This window comes from Lampetra fluviatilis, chromosome 66, assembly GCF_964198595.1.
Source record: "Lampetra fluviatilis chromosome 66, kcLamFluv1.1, whole genome shotgun sequence".
Taxonomy (NCBI): domain Eukaryota; kingdom Metazoa; phylum Chordata; class Hyperoartia; order Petromyzontiformes; family Petromyzontidae; genus Lampetra; species Lampetra fluviatilis.
The window spans coordinates 5585891-5606636 of NC_136340.1; the positions used below are offsets into that span (position 1 = coordinate 5585891).

At 50.5% G+C, this 20746-nt stretch overlaps 2 protein-coding genes across 2 annotated transcripts in view; one reads left to right on the forward strand and one right to left on the reverse strand.

Moving 5' to 3' along the window:
• Window positions 1-1862: 1862 nt before the first annotated feature.
• On the forward strand, window positions 1863-17430 carry CNPY3 (canopy FGF signaling regulator 3). Its single transcript, XM_078882619.1, has 6 exons — window positions 1863-2121; window positions 8095-8218; window positions 9020-9116; window positions 12759-12881; window positions 13955-14072; window positions 14925-17430. Exons 1-6 carry the CDS (start codon window positions 2004-2006, stop codon window positions 15134-15136), a joined length of 792 nt encoding a protein of 263 aa, XP_078738745.1. The 5' UTR covers window positions 1863-2003; the 3' UTR covers window positions 15137-17430.
• A 2272-nt stretch (window positions 17431-19702) lies between these two features.
• The window catches only part of PSMD10 (proteasome 26S subunit, non-ATPase 10), a gene marked incomplete at its 5' end in the record, with an annotated part of 3477 nt that continues 2433 nt past the window's right edge, over window positions 19703-20746 (reverse strand). Inside the window, one exon of the mRNA XM_078882553.1 lies at window positions 19703-20393. Within this exon, the coding sequence (XP_078738679.1) occupies window positions 20228-20393 (166 nt within the window). The remainder of the gene's footprint in view (window positions 20394-20746) is intronic.

Consider the following 20746-nt stretch of genomic DNA (forward strand, 5'->3'; position numbering starts at 1 on the left):
ACGAGACGTTGGGAAATGAGTGACACACGGTGACTCACCAGTGACTCACGTACTACCCGTACCCGTACCCGGCCGCACCAGGGTCGCAAACGGCTACCCGTACCCGGCCGGGTACGGGTAGCCGGGTATCGGGTAGGGTACGGGTATCGGGTACCCGGTTGCGACCTCTGCTGTGAAGGCCGGAATACAAGAGAGAGAGAGAGAGAACCTCCTGCTAGTGCCTGTGAATTAGCGCACTGCATTAGCACACCACCAACCGGTTGTGTGTTGGAGAGAAAATCCACAAGATTTACGATCCGAGTTCTGACGTTTCGTCAGCAATTACAACCAGTTCTAGATTCGAAGCTTTCGTGACTGCAAGGATTCATACGCTTAGTTCTTTCGGTAAAGTCACCACGTAGGTAAAAAATGAAATTAAAAGTTAATGAAAGTAATTACAACCAGCTTCATCAGGCGGACAGCCAGATTACAACTAGCATCTGATGAAGGTGGTTGTGGTTCCTGGCGAAACGCCAGCAAGGGTAAAAGCTGTTGTTATAGAGGCCAATGTGTTCGCTTACCAACCATTCCCCTGTTTTATTTTATTTATTATTATTTTTTATTGTTTCGATTTAAAGCTTTCGTGACTGCAGGAATTCATCTTCTTGGTTCTTTCAGTAAAGTCACGTAGAAGGGAAATAATAAAATAAGAAAAATAAAACAAATTTATTTTATTATTTTGTTTTATTTGTATTATTATTTTATTATATTCTATTACATTATTTTATTATGTTTTATTTTTATTATTTTCCTTCTACGTGACTTTACCGAAAGAACCAAGAAGATTTTATTATTTTATTATTTTTTTACATTTTTATTTTATTTTTAGTTTTCTTTTTACGTGACTTTACCGAAAGAACTAATCACATAGTAAATATGAATACATCGATTAACCACGTTTCTTTGAATGTTACGTTTTTACAATGTTTTTAGTATAATTTCGCATTTAATATCCATTCTTCAAATATTATAAAGTCACGTGGGTAGAAAAACAAACAAATCACGACGTTTCGGGCGCAACAGGACGCTTGTGTTGCGCCCGAAACGTCGTAAATTCATTTTATTTTATACCCACGTGACTTTACCGAAATACCAAAGAGTACGATATGCAAATTTCGTTGATATTCAAAGTGACGCGTTCCGCGTTCTGATTGGCTGCGCGCTGACCCCCCCCCCACCCTCCCCTCCCCCCGTTGCCCAGAATCCCCTTCTCCCCACCCTCTCCCGCCCCCAAACCCCCCCCCCCGTTCTCTCCACCCCCCACTCTCCCCTCCCCCGCCCCCCAGATGCCCCCTCCTCCCCGCCCCCCCCTCTTCTCCACCCCCTCCACCCTCCGTTCCCTCTTCCCCGCCCCTAGACCCCTCCCCCCTTCTCTCCACCCCCCACTCTCCCCTCCCCCGCCCCCCAGATACCCCCTCCTCCCCACCCTCCCCTCACCCGCCCCCTTCTCTCCACCCCCCACTCTCCGTTCCCCCGCCCCCCAAACCTCCCTCTTCCCCTCCCCCACCCTCCCCTCAAACCCCCCGCCCCCCTCCCACCAGCCACGTGTCATTCCGTTTCCGGCGGACGTGAGGACTTCTTTGAATTTCGCACCCAACCAACATTTTCCCGCCTTTTTTCGGGGGGGGTCATCTCCGCCCCCCTCCAGCCCCCCCCCCTAGCCCCCCCATGCCCCCACCCCCCAGCACACCGCGCCGCGTTTCCGGTCGGCGCGCGCACCCGCGCGGACGACGTCCAATGGCGTGCGCGCACGCGCGACGGGGCCCGGCTCACGTGCGCGCCTCCTGACCAATGGCAGCAGAGGATCGAGGAAGTCGGGGGGTGGGGCTGTTACTATAAAAGGAGGGGGCCCGTAGAAGCTTCAAGAGGAATGTCAACAGCGGCGGTGGTGGCGGCTTGTGAGGTAAATATTAAAGCAATTAAATATTAGCGATTTTAATTAGTTTTGTTTTAAAAAATCAAGGATGCTGCGAGAGATGTTCGTCGCGGCGTTGCTGGTGGCGTTGGCGTGCGCCAAGCGAGACCGAGGCGACCGCGCGGACGAAGACGACGAACCTGTGAAGCTGCCCAACAAGTGTGAGGGTGAGTCCATGGGGGAGGCATTTAAACGATGATGGTGAGCGGGGTGAGGAGGGTGAGGGGTTGTTTGTTTGTTTGTTGTGGTGGTTAAATGACGTAGATAATTAGTACGTCAATGTGGGGAGTTTCATGTTTTATCGGTACGGCAAAAAACAACAGCGGCCCGCGTGGTTCCTGTACTGTAGCGTTCTGCATTGACGAGTCAACGCCGCTTTATGATGTTATATTTTATTTATGTGGCAAGTTCGTAAGGTTCGTAATGTGACAGGTTCCGTACGGTGCATCATGTGCCAAGTTCTTAAGGTTCGTAATGGCCATGTCGGTGTGTTTATAGTTATTCTAGATTTGAAGCTTTCGTGACTGCAAGGATTCACCCTCTTAGGTTTTTTTCGGCGAAGTCACCAAGTAGGTAAAAATTAAAATAAATAATAAAAATGATAGAAAAAATAATAGAAATAAAATAATAAATCACGACGTTTCGGAGGCAACACGAATCAGGTGGGACCGTCGCAGCTAAATTTTCTGTTATTTGTTGTTGAACTTCTTTCGCACGGCACGTAGCCCACAGCGCTATAATGATGCACATTTCAGGTCGGTGCATCAACGGGTCGTGTTAAGTGAATTAATCGCAATAATCTTGTCGGTAGACGCATGATCGTCATGTCACTTGCTTCGTAATTGACGTGCGTGTGGGTTTCATAATGGTCATGTCAGTGAGTTCATAATGGTCATGTCAGTGAGTTCATAATGGCCATGTCAATGAATCGTGGTCATTCCAGTAGCTTCATGATGGCCATATCGGTGATTTCACGATGTCCATGTCAATGAATCGTGGTCATTCCAGTAGATTCATGATGGCCATATCAATGAGTTCATAATGGCCATGTCAATGAATCGTGGTCATTCCAGTAGCTTCATGATGGCCATATCAATGAGTTCATAATGGCCATGTCAATGAATCGTGGTCATTCCAGTAGATTCATGATGGCCATATCAATGAGTTCATAATGGCCATGTCAATGAATCGTGGTCATTCCAGTAGATTCATAATGGCCATGTCAGTGAGTTCATAATGGCCATATCAATGATTTCACGATGTCCATGTCAATGAATCGTGGTCATTCCAGTAGCTTCATGACGGTGCTTTTTCTGGAAGACTTTTCTGTTTTTTTCCTGGATTTTCTGTTGCGCGTAGGCACTTTTTAAGACGTTTCTTTTTCATGTGTTTGTTTGTTGCGGTTGCACCCGATTTCAAGAGAAGCATGGCTCACAGGGCTATGCCTAAATAAATGAACTGAACTGATGTCTCGGGTTCCTAATGGCCATGTTAGCATGGTTGGCATGGTTTGCTACATGGTGCAAAAGAAGTTCTGCATGCATGTTAGTAGGTTCATAATGGTCATGCCACTGGGTTCATAATTACAATGTTATGGGATTCATATAATGGCCATGGCACAAAATTCATAATGGCTATGCTATTACTGGTAGGAACCACCTGGTTCCACCAGCCCACAGGGGATTATTGTGTCCGTCTTTCGTGCATCCAAAAATGGGCTGGGTGGTGATGGTGGGGCTGGGTGAGGGGTGGGGCTGGGTGAGGGGTGGGGCTGGGTGAGGGGTGGGGCTGGGTGAGGGGTGGGGCTGGGTGAGGGGTGGGGCTGGGTGAGGGGTGGGGCTGGGTGAGGGGTGGGGCTGGGTGGGGAGGGGCTGGTCACCCCGTGGTGCCCTTATAAAACTCAACGTTTAACCTACTCACGCCGGCCTGTGCCCGCCCTCACAGTCGGCCATATTTGCGGAATACACCACGCCGCCGTTGACCCTGGCCATTGACCGAGCAACCCAACGTTCCTACCAGCTCCCTCCGCAGGAATGTGTTTGGTTTATAATGCCCATGTTGGTTCATAACAGACATGTTAATGGGTTCATAATGGCTGTCAGTAGGTTTATAAGGGCAATGTTGCTTCATATGGGCCATGTGAGTGTTCAGGATGGCTGTGTCAGGAGACTTGTAATGATGTCTTGTTCGTGTGGGCCATGTGAGTGGATTCCTAATGACTGTTTGAGACCCTGATTCTGCATGGCTGAAATGCTTGCTGTGCACCCCTGGGGTTGGATGTCTGGAGGTTCGTAATGGGCACTCATTTTAAACTGTTAATTTTTTTTCTATTTCACCAGCTAAGGTCCGCTTTAGCGATGAAGCTCTTCTTTTTCAGAAGCCACCTAGCCACAAATGACAGCTCGACGAAGCGGCTGATCTAAATGTGAAGGGGAAAAACCGGAGTACCCGCAGAAAAATCCACACGACCACACGCGCGGAGAGATACGCAAACTCAAAATATACAGCAGGCACCAGGGTGGGGATTGAACCCGTGACCTCCTGTATACCAGGCGAGGTCGTTAACATCTCGTCACCTAATGCACCACTCCTCCAAGGCCTGGATTAATGTGCTGGCTAGTTTGTGTGTTTTTGTTTGGTTACACTATCAACCTGTTTACAGCAAAAAAAAACCCTATATGATAAAAAAACCTATTCATGGTCAAGTTCAGAATGGCAAGGTCGTACATCAGGCATGGTACAATCGGCATACACATTTTAGCAAGGTCAGTATAATGCATCATATTGTAATTGTGTATATACACTTAGTCTGCAATGCAAAGTGATCAATTGCACGTACCTGCGAAAGGAAATCTGATGCTCAAAAGTGATTTTAAACTCGGACAAGAATGGTAAAGTTTCGATTCCAAACATCTTCACCAAGTTATTCCAAACATTATGGGCTGCATCTTTTTTTTTTGAGTGATTTGCTCGCTTTACCTATCCCATACTTTCCACTCCTGTCGTGGTTTTTTATTTTTCATAATCAACGTTTTTGGGTTTGGATCGCGTTATTTATAAATGTGTCGTAACCCTCCACCACCCGACACGGCCAATCGGATGAGTTGATGAGTTAATGATGACGTCACCCTGCTGCTGCTGCTCTATATAAGCAGCAGGGTGACGTCATCATTAATTAATGATGACGTCACCCTGCTGCTGCTGCTGCTCTATATAAGAACGGGAGACACAGCAGAGCCTCACCATTCTAGCGAATTGCCCGATGATGCTGGATGCAATTACCAGCGAAACGTCGTGCTACTCAAAAATTGTAAATGTTGTGGTTTCACGCTTCAACACACCGGTGGGCTAAAGCAGTGAACTATTTTGTCTTTTGTCAACGTGACACTTTTGTTTTGCTGATTGGCCGTGTCGGGTGGTGGAGGGTTACGACACATTTATAAATAACGCGATCTAAACCCAAAAACGTTGATTATGAATAATATTGGTCGCGAAAGCCTGCTACGTGTTAGACTGATGTTTTTGTATTATTTGTTGTAACATTTTGACCCTTGTGCCATTACTAAATATAAAAAAATAGCTTTGTGGCTCAACGGATTCCTCCTCCTGTATGAATAAATATTCCTGTTCATAATGGCCGTGTCAGACACTACGCCAGAAACCCTTGAGATGGGCATCTTTCGCAAGAAGTCCATCGCAAACATCTGGAGGTTTTGTGAAATCCGTAAATTTTCCCCAATGTTTTGTGACAATTCAAAATCAAATCGGGATTTGTATTCATACGGGAGGAGGCATCCGATGGGATATAAAGATATTTTTCACAGGATATGCAGTAGAGGGCACGGGGTCGGAATGTTAGAACGGCAAACAATACAAAGACACGATCGGAGGGCAAAGTACAGGAAGGGTAAAACAAAAATCGCTTAATAATATACAAATAAAACTATAAACTATTTTTATATTACAAAGTAAAGCGCCGCTTGGACAGGACGTGTCGCAGCGATAGAAGGGACGATGGCTGTGATGGTCAAGGGTAATAACGGAGTGGCAGTCAAGGAATGGAACTAGTCTGAGGTTTATGTTCTTCACCAAGGAGATGGAGCGATGAAATCCGCTGGTGTGTAGAGGGCGGGTTGCGGGACGCCACGGTGACTAGGAGATGTTGACTACCTTGCCTGGTATGCAGGAGGTCGTGGGATCGATCCCAACCCTAACGATGCCTGCTGTATATTTGGAGTTTACGTGTCTCTCTCTCTCATCATCATCATCATCACGGTGGCTAGGAGATGTTGACTACCTCACCTGGTACGCAGGAGGTCGTGGGTTCGATCCCAACCCTAACGATGCCTGCTGTATATTTGGAATTTGCGTGTCTCTCTCTCTCTCTCTCATCATCATCATCACGGTGACTAGGAGATGTTGACTAACTCGCCTGGTACGCAGGAGGTCGTGGGTTCGATCCCAACCCTAACGATGCCTGCTGTATATTTTGAGTTTACGTATCTCTCTCTCTCTCTCATCATCATCATCACGGTGGCTAGGAGATGTTGACTACCTCGCCTGGTACGCAGGAGGTCGTGGGTTCGACCCTGACCCTGACGATGCCTGCTGCTGCTGCTGTATATTTGGAGTCTGCGTCTCTCTCTCTCATCATCATCACGGTGGCTAGGAGATGTTGACTACCTCGCCTGGTACGCAGGAGGTCGTGGGTTCGATCCCGACCCTGACGATGCCTGCTGCTGCTGTATATTTGTAGTCTGCGTCTCTCTCTCTCATCATCATCACGGTGGCTAGGAGTTGTTGACTACCTCGCCTGGTATGCAGGAGGTTCATGGGGTCGATCTCGACCCTGACGATGCCTGCTGCTGTATATTTGGAATTGGCTTCTCACGTGAAAATGTATAGCAGCCAAATACAAATACTCTGAACGGGTGACGATGGGGCGAAATGTGGAGGGAAAAACTGGAGGAGGACCCGGAGAAAAATCCACGCGATCACACGGAGAACCATTCAAACTCCAAATATACAGGGTCTGGGTTGAACCCACAACCTCCTGTATACCAGGCGAAGGAGGTAACATCATGCCATAGCAGCGCCAATAATGATCGTTCTTGCCAATAATTGTGAAAGAAATGTATTTTCGGATTTTCTGGAAAGTAGTATGGAAAAAGGGAAGCCATGTGGTAAAGCTGGAACGGTCACCAACTTCCCCCACAAAATGTTTCTGCCTTTTCAAGGACGACCGATTCATGCAAAAAAAGCGGTGATTAATAATAAAATCGCCAAGGACGGAACTAGCCAATCGGAAAACGGTACGTGCGAGGGTGGACCAATCAAAAATTGGCATGCGAGTCGACCAATCTGAAATTGGCACGTCAGACCCAGCCAATTGCGTATCGGCGCGTGGCGCAGCGTGGTTGACACAGGCCCTGGTGTCGAGATTGAAATGTGTGCGCTGAACTTCTTTCGCGCCGTACGTGGCCTCCCGTGCTAATCGGAGGCACGGAGGGGGGGGGGGGGACAACAAACCAGAGGTCGCAACCGGGTACGGGTACCCGGTTGCGACCCTGGTGCGGCTGGGTACGGGTAGGCCGTGAGTCACTGGTGAGTCACCGTTTGTCACTCATTTCCCAACGTCTTGTCTCTTCTCACAATTCAAGTTCCTAGAATCAACCCACCCGCGCCTGCAACATGGCTTCATCCCAGAGGTCGCAATCAGGTACCCGATACCCGTACCCGGCCGGGTACGGGTGTAGGGTACGGGTACGGCCGGGTACGGGTACCCGTTTGCGACCCTGGTGCGGCCGGGTATGGGTACGGGTAAGGAATCAAAACCCGTTTGCGACCTCTGCAACAAACTAAACACAAAAAGCAGTTATAAATAAAATTAGTTTTCAATCGAGATGATTTAAAAGTCCTCCAGTGGCTTCCTATATATCGGAAAGAAGAGCGTTCCAGACGGTAGCAGGAGCGTACGTGCGATGCGGCGACCACCAGGCAAAAGCCAGCACTGACGCTGCCACCGCCGGCGCCGCCGCTGCTGCCGCTGCGAGTGACGACCGGACTTCTTTCGCACCGTACGTAGCCACCGGGTGTTCATCGGAGGTGTCATGCGCTAACTCCCCCCCCCCCCCCCTCAGTGTGCAAGTTCCTCGCCGTGGAGCTGACCAAGTCGTTTGAGGAGACTGGAAAGTCTCACGACGTCCTGGAGACGCAGTCCGGCTTCGTGGACAAGCCCCGGCACAAGATCAAGTACCGTCACTCGTGCGTGCGTGTGTGCGTGTGTGTGTGCGTGTGTGCGTGTGTGCGTGTGTGCGTGTGTGCGTGTGTGTGTGCGTGTGTGCGTGTGTGCGTGTGTACGTGTGGTGGGGAGCGGTAGTGTAGCGGTTAGCGCGCTGCGCTATGAACCCAGCGACCCGGGTTCGATTCCCGCTCACGGCCAACACCAGTGACGATTATCTCAACCGGTCCTGGGCCTCCCCTAGGTCGACTCGGCCTGAAACGAGTACCCGGTGTGGTGTGTAAACATCGCCACTGGAGAGACAAAGGCGGTCGGGCGTGGTGCTGGCCACCCACCCCCTCGTGTGCCGTGCCGGCCTTCATAGGTGCTCGCTAACAGCACTTGCCCCTACAGTCTGTTAAGGCTATACGGGGGATCTTGTGTGTGTGTGTGTGTATATAGTGCTTTGGCCAGTCATCTCAGTCGGTCAACCTATGGCACCTGGGTCTGCCCCGTGACATGCTGCCGAACGGGCGTTCGACACTTCACGTGGCCTCAACATGCACATAGCCTGGCACAAGCCCCATGGTGTGCCTTCACTGCCACTTGGTGGCAAATGGCAGTTATTGTTATTGCTGTGCGGCCATCCACGTGGGGAGCGGCAGTGTAGCGGTTTCTGCACTGTGCTACGAACCCGGCGTCCCGAGTTCGATTCCCGCTCACGGCCACCACCAACACCGGTGGTGATTATCTGAACCGGTCCCGGGGGGGATCTTTGTCCACGTTGTATATTCGGTGCGACGTGTACGGCGTTGGCGCTGAGCGAGCGTCTTCCTCCTGCCCAGGGAGACGCGCTTGATCGAGGCGACGGAGGACGTCTGCAACCGCTTGCTTGAGTACAACGTGCACAAGGAGCGCGACGGGAGCAACCGCTTCGCCAAGGTGGGGCGGCTCGTCACCTACTTTGTCTACCCCCCCCCAACCCCGCGCTGCCGCGACCCCTGAACCGCGCTGCTGCGACCCCTGAACCGCGCTGCCGCGACCCCTGAACCGCGCTGCCGCGACCCCTGAACCGCGCTGCCGCGACCCCTGAACCGCGCTGCCGCGACCCCTGAACCGCGCTGCCGCGACCCCTGAACCGCGCTGCCGCGACCCCTGAATCGCGCTGCCGCGACCCCTGAACCGCGCTGCCGCGACCCCTGAACCGCGCTGCCGCGACCCCTGAACCGCGCTGCCGCGACCCCTGAACCGCGCTGCCGCGACCCCTGAACCGCGCTGCCGCGACCCCTGAACCGCGCTGCCGCGACCCCTGAACCGCGCTGCCGCGACCCCTGAACCGCGCTGCCGCGACCCCTGAACCGCGCTGCCGCGACCCCTGAACCGCGCTGCCGCGACCCCTGAACCGCGCTGCCGCGACCCCTGAACCGCGCTGCCGCGACCCCTGAACCGCGCTGCCGCGACCCCTGAACCGCGCTGCCGCGACCCCTGAACCGCGCTGCCGCGACCCCTGAACCGCGCTGCCGCGACCCCTGAACCGCGCTGCCGCGACCCCTCAACCGCGCTGCCGCGACCCCTCAACCGCGCTGCCGCGACCCCTCAACCGCGCTGCCGCGACCCCTCAACCGCGCTGCCGCGACCCCTCAACCGCGCTGCCGCGACCCCTCAACCGCGCTGCCGCGACCCCTCAACCGCGGCTGCCGCGACCCCTGAACCCCGGCTGCCGCGACCCCTGAACCCCGGCTGCCGCGACCCCTGAACCCCGGCTGCCGCGACCCCTGAACCCCGGCTGCCGGGACCCCTGAACCCCGGCTACATACCATGCGAGGAAGATGACGCCAATTGAACTCGTCTATTAAGACAACCCCTTCGCTCGACTATTGCAATCAAGTAAACGGCCAATCGGTTAAACAAGCGTCGTGTTCTCAGGAGTGTAAGATGCACTTTCTATCCACCCTGCCCCCTGTATCTTAATCTGCAGATTAAGATGATTTAAAGCTACTTTGTTCAGTCATCTTCCGGAAGACATCTCTTCCCCTAACACATTCCTGCGGAGGGAGCTGGTAGGAACACGTTGGGTTGCTCGGTCAATGGCCTGGTGTATTCCGCAAATATGCCCGACCTGTGAGGGCGGGCACCAGCCGGCGTGAGTAGGTTACACGTTGAGTTTTATAAGGGCACCACGGGGTGACCAGCCCCTCCCCACCCTCCCCACCCAGCCCCTCCCTGCACGACAGACACAATAATCCCCTGTGGGTTGGTGTAACCAGGAGGTTCTTACCAGTATAAAGTAATAGCTCAGTGGGTTTTTTTTAACTTGGTAATTGCCTTCCCTATGCTTTGCGCTCCCATCGTGTTTTCGTAACGTACGTCATTGTAAAGTTTTGACCACCGTGTGCCCCCTTTACTGGACATCCTGTGAAGTGAAAAAAAATGTTTTCGTAGCGCGTCGAATTGCTCCCACAGTATGCATTCAAATTCTGATTCTATCTTGAATAGTCACAGAAAATTGGGGCAAATTTACGGATTTCACAAATCTCCAGATGTGTGTGTGTGTGTCATGGACTTCTTGCGGAAGATGCCCTTCTCAAGGTTTTCTGGCGGCGTGTCTGACACGGCCATTACGAATCGGAATATTGATTTGTTCCGGAGGAGGAATCCGATGAGCCGTGAAGATCTTTTATTCGCAAATGTCCAGTCGGGGCACTGGGTCAGAATGTTGCACCCAAACAAAAACTACGACGCGAGTGCAAAGTGTGGGTATGGGTATGCAAACGAATCGCTCAAAAAAATATATTTAAAAAACTACAGTCAATTTCGATTTAAAGCTTTTGTGACTGCAGGGATTCATCTTCTTGGTTCCTTCGGTAAAGTCACGTAGAAGGGAAATAATAAAAATAAAACATAATAAAATTCTCACGACGTTTCGGCCACAACGCAAGCAGCCGTCCTCAGGTGAAGAACAGGTCTGTCGGGAAGACAGCGTCTGAATGAACAGGTCTGTCGGAAAGGCAGCGTCTGAATGAACAGGTCTGTCGGAAAGGCAGCGTCTGAATGAACAGGTCTGTCGGAAAGGCAGCGTCTGAATGAACAGGTCTGTCGGAAAGGCAGCGTCTGAATGAACAGGTCTGTCGGAAAGGCAGCGTCTGAATGAACAGGTCTGTCGGAAAGGCAGCGTCTGAATGAACAGGTCTGTCGGAAAGGCAGCGTCTGAATGAACAGGTCTGTCGGAAAGGCAGCGTCTGAATGAACAGGTCTGTCGGAAAGGCAGCGTCTGAATGAACAGGTCTGTCGGAAAGGCAGCGTCTGAATGAACAGGTCTGTCGGAAAGGCAGCGTCTGAATGAACAGGTCTGTCGGAAAGGCAGCGTCTGAATGAACAGGTCTGTCGGAAAGGCAGCGTCTGAATGAACAGGTCTGTCGGAAAGGCAGCGTCTGAATGAACAGGTCTGTCGGAAAGGCAGCGTCTGAATGAACAGGTCTGTCGGAAAGGCAGCGTCTGAATGAACAGGTCTGTCGGAAAGGCAGCGTCTGAATGAACAGGTCTGTCGGAAAGACAGCGTCTGAATGAGCAGCCATATACATACGTATATGGCTGCTTGCGTTGTTGCCGAAACGTTGTGAGAATTTGATTTATTATGTTTTATTTTTATTATTTCCCTTCTACGTGACTTTACCGAAAGAACCAAGAAGAAAAAACTACAGGTAAAGCCTAGGATTGCGAGTAACTTGGTCTGCGAGTGTTTTACAAGACGAGCAAAAATATTAACTAAATATTAATTTGATAAACGAGCGAGGGGTCTTGCAACACGAGTAGCACGTGTACGCTTTGTCTGCCGAGCGTTACGTGATCACAACTGATGTACGGGCGCTTTGGATTACAAACACATTTCCGGAACGAATTATGCTCGCAATCCAAGGTTTTACTGTACTTTTATTTTGTTAGGTAAAGAATCTCCGAGCTATCAACCCCCGTACACCCATTCTGGGCATCGTGTAGAAAAAAAGAGCTTTCACAGCTCAACGAATTCTCTCCACCAGCGTCAATACAGATGTAATAAAGGTCGTAGAAGCGACTTCTGGAATCCGGTCTTTATTTGTCTTTCGTTCACAACACTCCCATCTTACTCCTTCACGCTGCCGACAGACAGCGTCAGAGGGAGAGAGAGAGACACGCGCGGCCACGTGGCAGCCTGGACCCCGCTCCAGCGTGGCCTCACCCTCCGTTCGTTCCAGATCTGACCACGTGTCGTTCGTCTCCACCCATTTTAATACCCGGGTCACGTGGTACCTTTCCACCAATCCTGGTTAGCCTCCATGGAATCTTCTAGACTCCATGGTAGGCTCCCAGGACCACGCCCCTGACTCGTCTCCCCATTGGCTGTGGCCAAAGCCAGCAGAACCAATCCTCTACTCACAGCTGCCACCTTCCCGTTAGGTCAGGGCCACGCCCCTAGACTTCTCCCCATTGGCTATGGGCCAGGACCGGCAGAGCCAATCATCGTACGAGGTGTAATCCAACAGCAACCCGGATATGTCCTCACATTACACAGATTCTGATTCCTGACGATTCTGGTGATGCTCGCAGGGCATGAGCGAGACGTTTCAGACCCTGCACGGGCTGGTGCACAAGGGCGTGAAGGTGGTGATGGACATCCCCTACGAGCTGTGGAACGAGACGTCGGCAGAGGTCGCCGACCTAAAGAAACAGGTTCAGTACCAACTCCTCACTGCGTACACACACACTGGGGTTTTTCCCCTCCACATTTAGCGTCTACGTGTGTTTAGAGGTTTTTACCCTTTCAACTGGTACACAAACTGACACCTTTTATACAAGGCATCATGTTTGCAATAAGAACAACACAAGCAGTCAAAATACAAACAAAGAAACAACTCTGATGATGATGATGATGATGTATGCACTGTCCTTGAAGTTGATTGGTCCACACCCGAGACAGCTTTTCTTAGAGCCTAGTCTCCATTGGTGTTGGACCAGATGACGCCAAAAGGCGTACAACTCAAACACAGGGCACTATCAGAGTATTGAGAGCTCGGTAAGCATTTACACTGAGACATCTCCTTTTACCAGTGGCAAAATAAAGTAATACATGATGCCTTGTATAAAGGTGTCAGTTTTTGTACCAGTTGAAAGGGTAAAAACCTACTACTATATTTTGCCACTGGTAAAGGAGATGTCTCATAGTGTGTTCAGAAGATTTGGCTACTCTAGATTTGCACGTGACGGACAGGGCTTCTGTATGAATCCGAAATCGACGAGTGATGATTCTCCACTTAGTCGGGGCATTGTTTGTGAGAGCGAGGTCGATCCGTGTGAGCCTTGCACCGGATGAAATAATAAGTATAACCCGTAAAAACAAAGTTTTTCACTATAAATCCTTTATATGCGTGGCGGCTAGAGTCCTCTCGTCCTCTGGCTTGAGATGGCTGCCACCTATGGGTCACATGATTGCACCATTAAGCAATTGGTAATTAAATATAATATTTTTGTCCTAAAAAGTGTAAAATTTTGCAAAACAAATTTCACGAACATTAATTGTCACGCACAACGAGTCTGTGTGCAAAATGTCAGCTCGATTGGATCACGGGAAGTGGGTTAAAAAACGACCGAAAGATTTGCACGGTCCTAAGCAAGCAAGCGAACTTAATATAAAGGATTTAAAAATAAAAATCATAGTTTTACTTTCTCTCAACTCTTGCGCAAACTCGCGCAGCCTTTGTTCCCCTGCCGTTTGACCCAATGTCCCCCCCTACGCGTGTGCTCAGTGCGACATGATGATGGGCGAATACGAGGAGGTGATTGAGGATTGGTACTGGCACCACCAGCAGGAAGACCTCAAGGTGTTCCTGTGTGAGAAGCACATTCTGCGTGGCCAGGATAAAGGTAGCAACGCAACTCGCTTATACTCCTACTGCTACACACACACACACTACCAGCTGGCTTGTACACTCACTCACCCCGCTACACACACACACACTACCAGCTGGCTTGTACACTCACTCACCCCGCCACACACACACACACTACCAGCTGGCTTGTACACTCACTCACCCCGCCACACACACACACTACCAGCTGGCTTGTACACTCACTCACCCCGCCACACACACACACACTACCAGCTGGCTTATACTCTCACTGCTACTCCCACATTACCAAGTGGCTTCTACTCAACTCGCTAATTCACTCGCCCTACTACTCACACCATCCCTCGCGAACTCATAAAAAGACAATAATCCCCCGTGCAGCCTTAACAGACTGTAGGGGCAAGTGCTGTTAGCGAGCAGCACCTGTGAACGCCCAGCCGGCTTTGTCTCTCTAGTAGCAGCGATGTTTGTACAATGCACCAGGTACTCGGTTGAGGCTGAGCCGACCTAGGGAAGGCCCCGGACCGATTTGGATAATCGTGAGCGGGAATCGAACTCATGTCGTGCCGGGTTCGGTGCTCTGAGTGCCCCACCGCTAAACTTGCACAGTACCAACTCGCTCACTCGCCACCAAACGCTCACGCAATTGCATTGTGTCAACGCATGGCCTTGCTACAACGCACCCACGTGTGTCACACAGCCTCGCTAACGCAACTGCGTTGTGTCAACGCATGTCCTTGCTAGCGCGCACACCCGCCACGCTATCACCCACTACGTGTGTCACACAGCCTCGCTGACGCGCGCGCTGCCCATGCCGACGCGCGCTGCTCTCGCTTAACAACGCACACGGCGTGTGTCCGTCACCCAGCGTGCCTCGCGGAGGAGTGGACCGAGCGCAAAGGCGACGACGGCGCCGCCTCCTCCTCCTCCTCCAAATCATCGCAGGGCAAGAAGAAGAAGAAGCAGCGGCAGCAGCAGCAGGAGGAGCAGCTGACGAGCGGCAACGCAGACGAACCGGCGGAGGCAGCAGCAGCAGCAGCGGAGGATGATGCGAGCCGCAGACCGACCGATGAGCTCTGATCGAACCGCTTCCGTTTACCCCCCTCACGTGCCCCCCCCCCTCCCCCCTCCTCCTCGCCCCCCACAGGTTTCAACGCCTCCTGGGGAAAGACTAAGAACTTGTTCGGGGGATTGGTGGTGGGAGGGGGGGAGGAGAGTTCCTGAAATTATCATTCCTCTGACCCCGCAGTAACAGTGACATGGTTAAACCGGCGGGTCGTGTGTGTGTGTGGGTCTGTCTGTGTGTGTGGGTCTGTCTGTGTGTGTCTGTCTGTCTGTCTGTGTGTGTGTGTATCTGTGTGTGTGTCTGTGTGTATGTGCGTGTCTGGTGTGGTGAAGTGTTGGGACTCTCTCCCCCACCTCCTTCTGAGATGTCTCCTCCCCGCCCTCCCATCCTCCCCCTCATCCTCCCCAACCCCCCCCCCCCCCAACCTCTGACCCACACAGCAGTAACAACAACACACACAGTCGAACCACCAGCAGGTCATGTGTGTGTTGTGGGGTGACGTGTAGGCACCCCCCTCCCCCCACCTTCTGAGCTTCCCACCTCATTCGTCGGCGGTGGTGCAGCGCCGATCCCTCGCCGGCAGCGGTGGCAGCCATCAACCTCTTGCCGGGAAAAGTCCCTTTTACCTTCACAGATTAAATCATCATTGGAACCTCATTTGCCAGTAGCAAAATATGATCAGTGTTTTTTAAATCCTTTATATTAAGTTCACTTGCGTGCTTGCTTGCTTAGGACCGTGCAAATCTTTCGGTCGTTTTTTAACCCACTTCCCGTGATCCAATCGAGCTGACATTTTGCACATAGACTCGTTGTGCGTGACAATTGATGTTCGTGAATTTTTTTTTCCCAAAATTTTACATTTTTTAGGACAAAAAATTATATGTAATTACCAATTGCTTAATGGTGCAATGCAATCATCTGACCCATAGGTGGCAGCCATCTCAAGCCAGAGGACGAGAGGACCCTAGCCGCCACGCATTTAAAGGATTTATAGTGAAAAACTTAGTTTTTACGGGTTATACTTTTTTACCCTTTTATCTGGCAACAAAACTGACACCTTTTTTACAAGGAGTCATGTTTGCATAGACCACAATACCTGCAGTCATAATGCAAACAAAAAACACAACTCTGATAATGTATGCACCGTCCTTGAAGTTGATTGGTCCACACCCGAGACAGCTTTCCTTAGAGCCTAGTCTCACATGGTGTTGGACCAGCTGACGCCAAAAGGCGCACAACTATGCAAACATGACGCTTTGTAAATAAAGGTGTCAGTTTTTGTTGCCAGATAAAAGGGTTAAAAACAACGATCAGATTAGATCATCTCCATCTCTTGCCCAGGAGCCCACTGGGATATTTCAGCATCTTCCCCGCCCCGCCCCAAGACAATCGCCCCCACAATGCCGTGCAACCTACACCCACACTGCACTTGGGGAGGGGTTCTGACCCACCGTCGCGGGCTGGAGGGGATGGAGGGGGGGGGGAGCCCTGTGCGTGTTTTTTTTCTCTTGGCCCCGTGTGCGTGGGGGTTTGTGTTTTAGTGTTTAGTCGGTACGTGTCCGTAGGGGGGAATAGACCGAACAAATGATTATTTTTGCAATCGACGGCAGTCGAAATGCATTTTCCACCCCGTCCCCCCGTCCCCCCGTCCCCCCGTCCCCCCGTCCCCACATTTCATGTCTCCTCCGTGTCCCCCACGCACCTCCGATGTCATCACGGTTGGCTACGTACGGCGCGAAAGAAGCTCGCCGCACGCCCAGTGGTTGCACGTTTGCCCGGCTTTTAGTTTCCAAAAAGCTCGCTCGTGTTTCTGTTTTTTAAACGCCGGCTGTTAATTTTGACGCTTTTTTTGTTTCGGTTTTAACGGAGGCTCGCCGCAAGCGATTTGGCGCCGCCCGCTATTTATTTGCCCGTTTCGCGCGAGGCGCAACGCTTTTTAAAACTCTTGAGAGGAGAGAGAATTTTTACACGGTGGCTTGTGGTGGCTTGTGGTGGCGGTAGTGGCGCAATATTACCCCCCCCCCCCCCCCCGACGGACGGACACAATAATCCCCTGTGGGCTGGTGTAACCAGGAGGGTTCCTACCAGTAAAATCGAAACGTATCCCACTCCCCAACGGAGTACGCGGCGGCGATGCTGGGCGGTGGCGAAATAGAAATCTGATGTCGCGACGTGGTCCTGCCGGTGTTGTCCAAGCAAAGTCGCGTTTCGGGAGGGCTGGGGGTGGTGGGTCAGGCCTGCTGACAAGTTGCACAGCATCGTGAAAGGACGGTGGGTTTGAATAAAGGAATGTCTTTTTGCAATTTAACATTTGGTGATTTGTTGATTTTGGTTCGCAAGAAACGACAGTGGTGGCCATTGGCTATGAATCACGGTAAAAAAATAAAATAAATGAAAACTACATTTAGTTTTCATTTACTTTATTTCATTTGAAAATAAAAAAAATAGATGAAAACAACAATTTTGTTTTAATTTTAAAATAAAATGACTAAATTTAGTTTTATTTCATTTTTTTACCGACGTGACTTTACCAAAAAAACAGAGTATGAATCCTTGCAGTCACGAAAACGCGCAGCGTAGCGTTAACCACTACACTACCGCTCCCAAACACACACACAGTGCTTCAACGTGTTCCACGCCGTTCAGAGCATTTGTTCTAAATATTTCTTTACTCCCATAGTCATGAAGGGTACAAGCGTGGACGTAGGACTTCTTTCACACCATACGTAGCCAGTGTCTTATGCTAGTAGCTACACATTCTACTAATCAGTGTCTTACTATCCTAGTAGCACAAGTAGCTACACATTCTACTAATCAGTGTCTTACTATCCTAGTAGCACAAGTAGCTGCACATTCTACTAATCAGTGTCTCACTATCCTAGTAGCACAAGTAGCTGCACATTCTACTAATCAGTGTCTCACTATCCTAGTAGCACAAGTAGCTACACATTCTACTAATCAGTGTCTCACTATCCTAGTAGCACAAGTAGCTACACATTCTACTAATCAGTGTCTCACTATCCTAGTAGCACAAGTAGCTACACATTCTACTAATCAGTGTCTTACTATCCTAGTAGCACAAGTAGCTACACATTCTACTAATCAGTGTCTTACTATCCTAGTAGCACAAGTAGCTGCACATTCTACTAATCAGTGTCTCACTATCCTAGTAGCACAAGTAGCTGCACATTCTACTAATCAGTGTCTCACTATCCTAGTAGCACAAGTAGCTACACATTCTACTAATCAGTGTCTCACTATCCTAGTAGCACAAGTAGCTGCACATTCTACTAATCAGTGTCTCACTATCCTAGTAGCACAAGTAGCTACACATTCTACTAATCAGTGTCTCACTATCCTAGTAGCACAAGTAGCTACACATTCTACTAATCAGTGTCTCACTATCCTAGTAGCACAAGTAGCTGCACATTCTACTAATCAGTGTCTTACTATCCTAGTAGCACAAGTAGCTACACATTCTACTAATCAGTGTCTCACTATCCTAGTAGCACAAGTAGCTGCATATGTAGCAGCTACAAACGCTACGGGGTCCCGCACAAAACTATCAATTCCCGGTTCGGTGATTCTGCACTTGCTCTATTGCTATAGTACTGCACCGCCCTTGGACTTTTACGAACGAGCGGGTGTTTAAGGGTAGCAATCTGTCGTATGTTCTGGGCTGTATTGCAAAATGAAACGAGACAAGTTACACTTCAGAGTTATTTATTTATTTATGGCTCCTTTATAACATCAATAGGCCCCACAGTAGCTTCATCCAGCACTATTACTATAGTACTATACTGCCTTCAACTTTCATGAACGACCGGGTGTTTAAGGTTAAGCAATTTGTCGTATTTTCCTGCTGTGTAGCATCACGGTGGCTAGGAGATGTTGACTACCTCGCCTGGTACGCAGGAGGTCGTGGGTTCGATCCCAACGCTGACGATGCCTGCTGCTGTGTGTGTCTGGAGTCTGCGTGTGTCTCTCTCCCCGTGTGGGTGTGGATTTCTCTCCGGGGCCTCCAGGTTTCCCCCTCTCCATGTAGAATCGACGTCGCGCGTTTAAGAGCAATGTGTCTGCCGCTGCTGCGGCTGTAAATGTCACAAATTTCGATGCGACGGTGATGACGGTGGTGGTGATGATGGTGGTGGCGATGGTGGTGATGGTGGTGATGGTGGTGATGATGGTGATGATGATGACGATGATGGTGATGATGATGACGGTGGTGATGATGACGGTGGTGATGACGATGGTGTTGATGATGATGTTGGTGATGAAGATGATGGTGTCTTCTTGGTTTTTTCGGTAAAGTCACGTAGAAGGGAAGTAATAAAATAATAAAAATAAAACATAATAAAATGAAACAATTCTCACGACGTTTCGGCCACAACGCAAGCAGCCGTCCTCAGGTGAAGAATGAGACAATCCACCTGAGGACGGCTGCTTGCGTTGTGGCCGAAACGTCGTGAGAATTGTTTCATTTTATTATGTTTTATTTTTATTATTTTATTACTTCCCTGCTACGTGACTTTACCGAAAAAACCAAGAAGATGAATCCCTGCAGTCACGAAAGCTTTAAATCGAAAGATGATGGTGGTGATGATGATGTTGGTGATGAAGATGATGGTGGTGATGATGACGATGATGGTGATGTTGATGGTGGTGATGATGAAGATGATGGTGCTGGTGGTGATGACGATGGTGGTGATGATGGTGATGATGATAATGGTGGTGATGATGACGATGATGGTGATGTTGATGATGGTGGTGATGATTACGATGATGATGAAGATGATGGTGCTGGTGGTGATGACGATGGTGGTGATGATGACGATGATGATGAAGATGGTGAGGATGATGGTGGTGATGATGGTGGTGATGATGATGAAGATGATGACGATGATGATGAAGATGGTGAGGATGATGGTGGTGATGATGACACGGGGGGTCACGGGGGGTCACGGGGGGTCACAGGGGGTCACGGGGGGTCACAGGGGGTCACGGCCTTTCCTTCGTAAAATAAAATAAATCTTCAGCCCAGGACCGGCCCTCGCCACGGCAACGTGGAATTGTCCATCGCTCTTGCCGCTGGGGGGGGGGGGGCTTTAGCTTTGTGTGGGGGGGCACAGCGCCCTGCGGAGCAGCGTGGCGAGGCCCCTTGGCGCCACCTGCAGCGGCGTGAGCCCCTCGCGGTTCGCGACGTCGACGCTGGCGCCGTGCTGGAGCAGCAGCTGGGCCACGTCCGTGCGCTCCTCCTCGCACGCCAGGTGGCTGCGGGGAGAGGCGGGACACAGAGAGACAGAGAGAGGCACAGAGAGACATTGACACAGAGAGACAGAGAGGCGGAGACACAGAGAGAGACAGAGACACAGAGAGACAGAGAGAGGCGGAGACACAGAGAGACATTGACACAGAGAGACAGAGAGGCGGAGACACAGAGAGAGAGACAGAGACACAGAGAGACAGAGAGAGGCGGAGACACAGAGAGACATTGACACAGAGAGACAGAGAGGCGGAGACACAGAGAGAGAGACAGAGACACAGAGAGACAGAGAGAGGCGGAGACACAGAGAGACAGAGAGAGGCGGAGACACAGAGAGAGAGAGAGAGAGAGGCGGAGACAC

Coding starts and splice junctions, on each gene's coding strand:
- CNPY3 (XM_078882619.1), top strand. CDS start 2,004: ATGCTGCGAGAGATGTTCGTCGCGGCGTTGCTGGTGGCGTTGGCGTGC. Junction 12,882..13,954: donor TCGCCGACCTAAAGAAACAG/GTTCAGTACCAA, acceptor GCGTGTGCTCAG/TGCGACATGATGATGGGCGA. Junction 14,073..14,924: donor TCTGCGTGGCCAGGATAAAG/GTAGCAACGCAA, acceptor TCCGTCACCCAG/CGTGCCTCGCGGAGGAGTGG.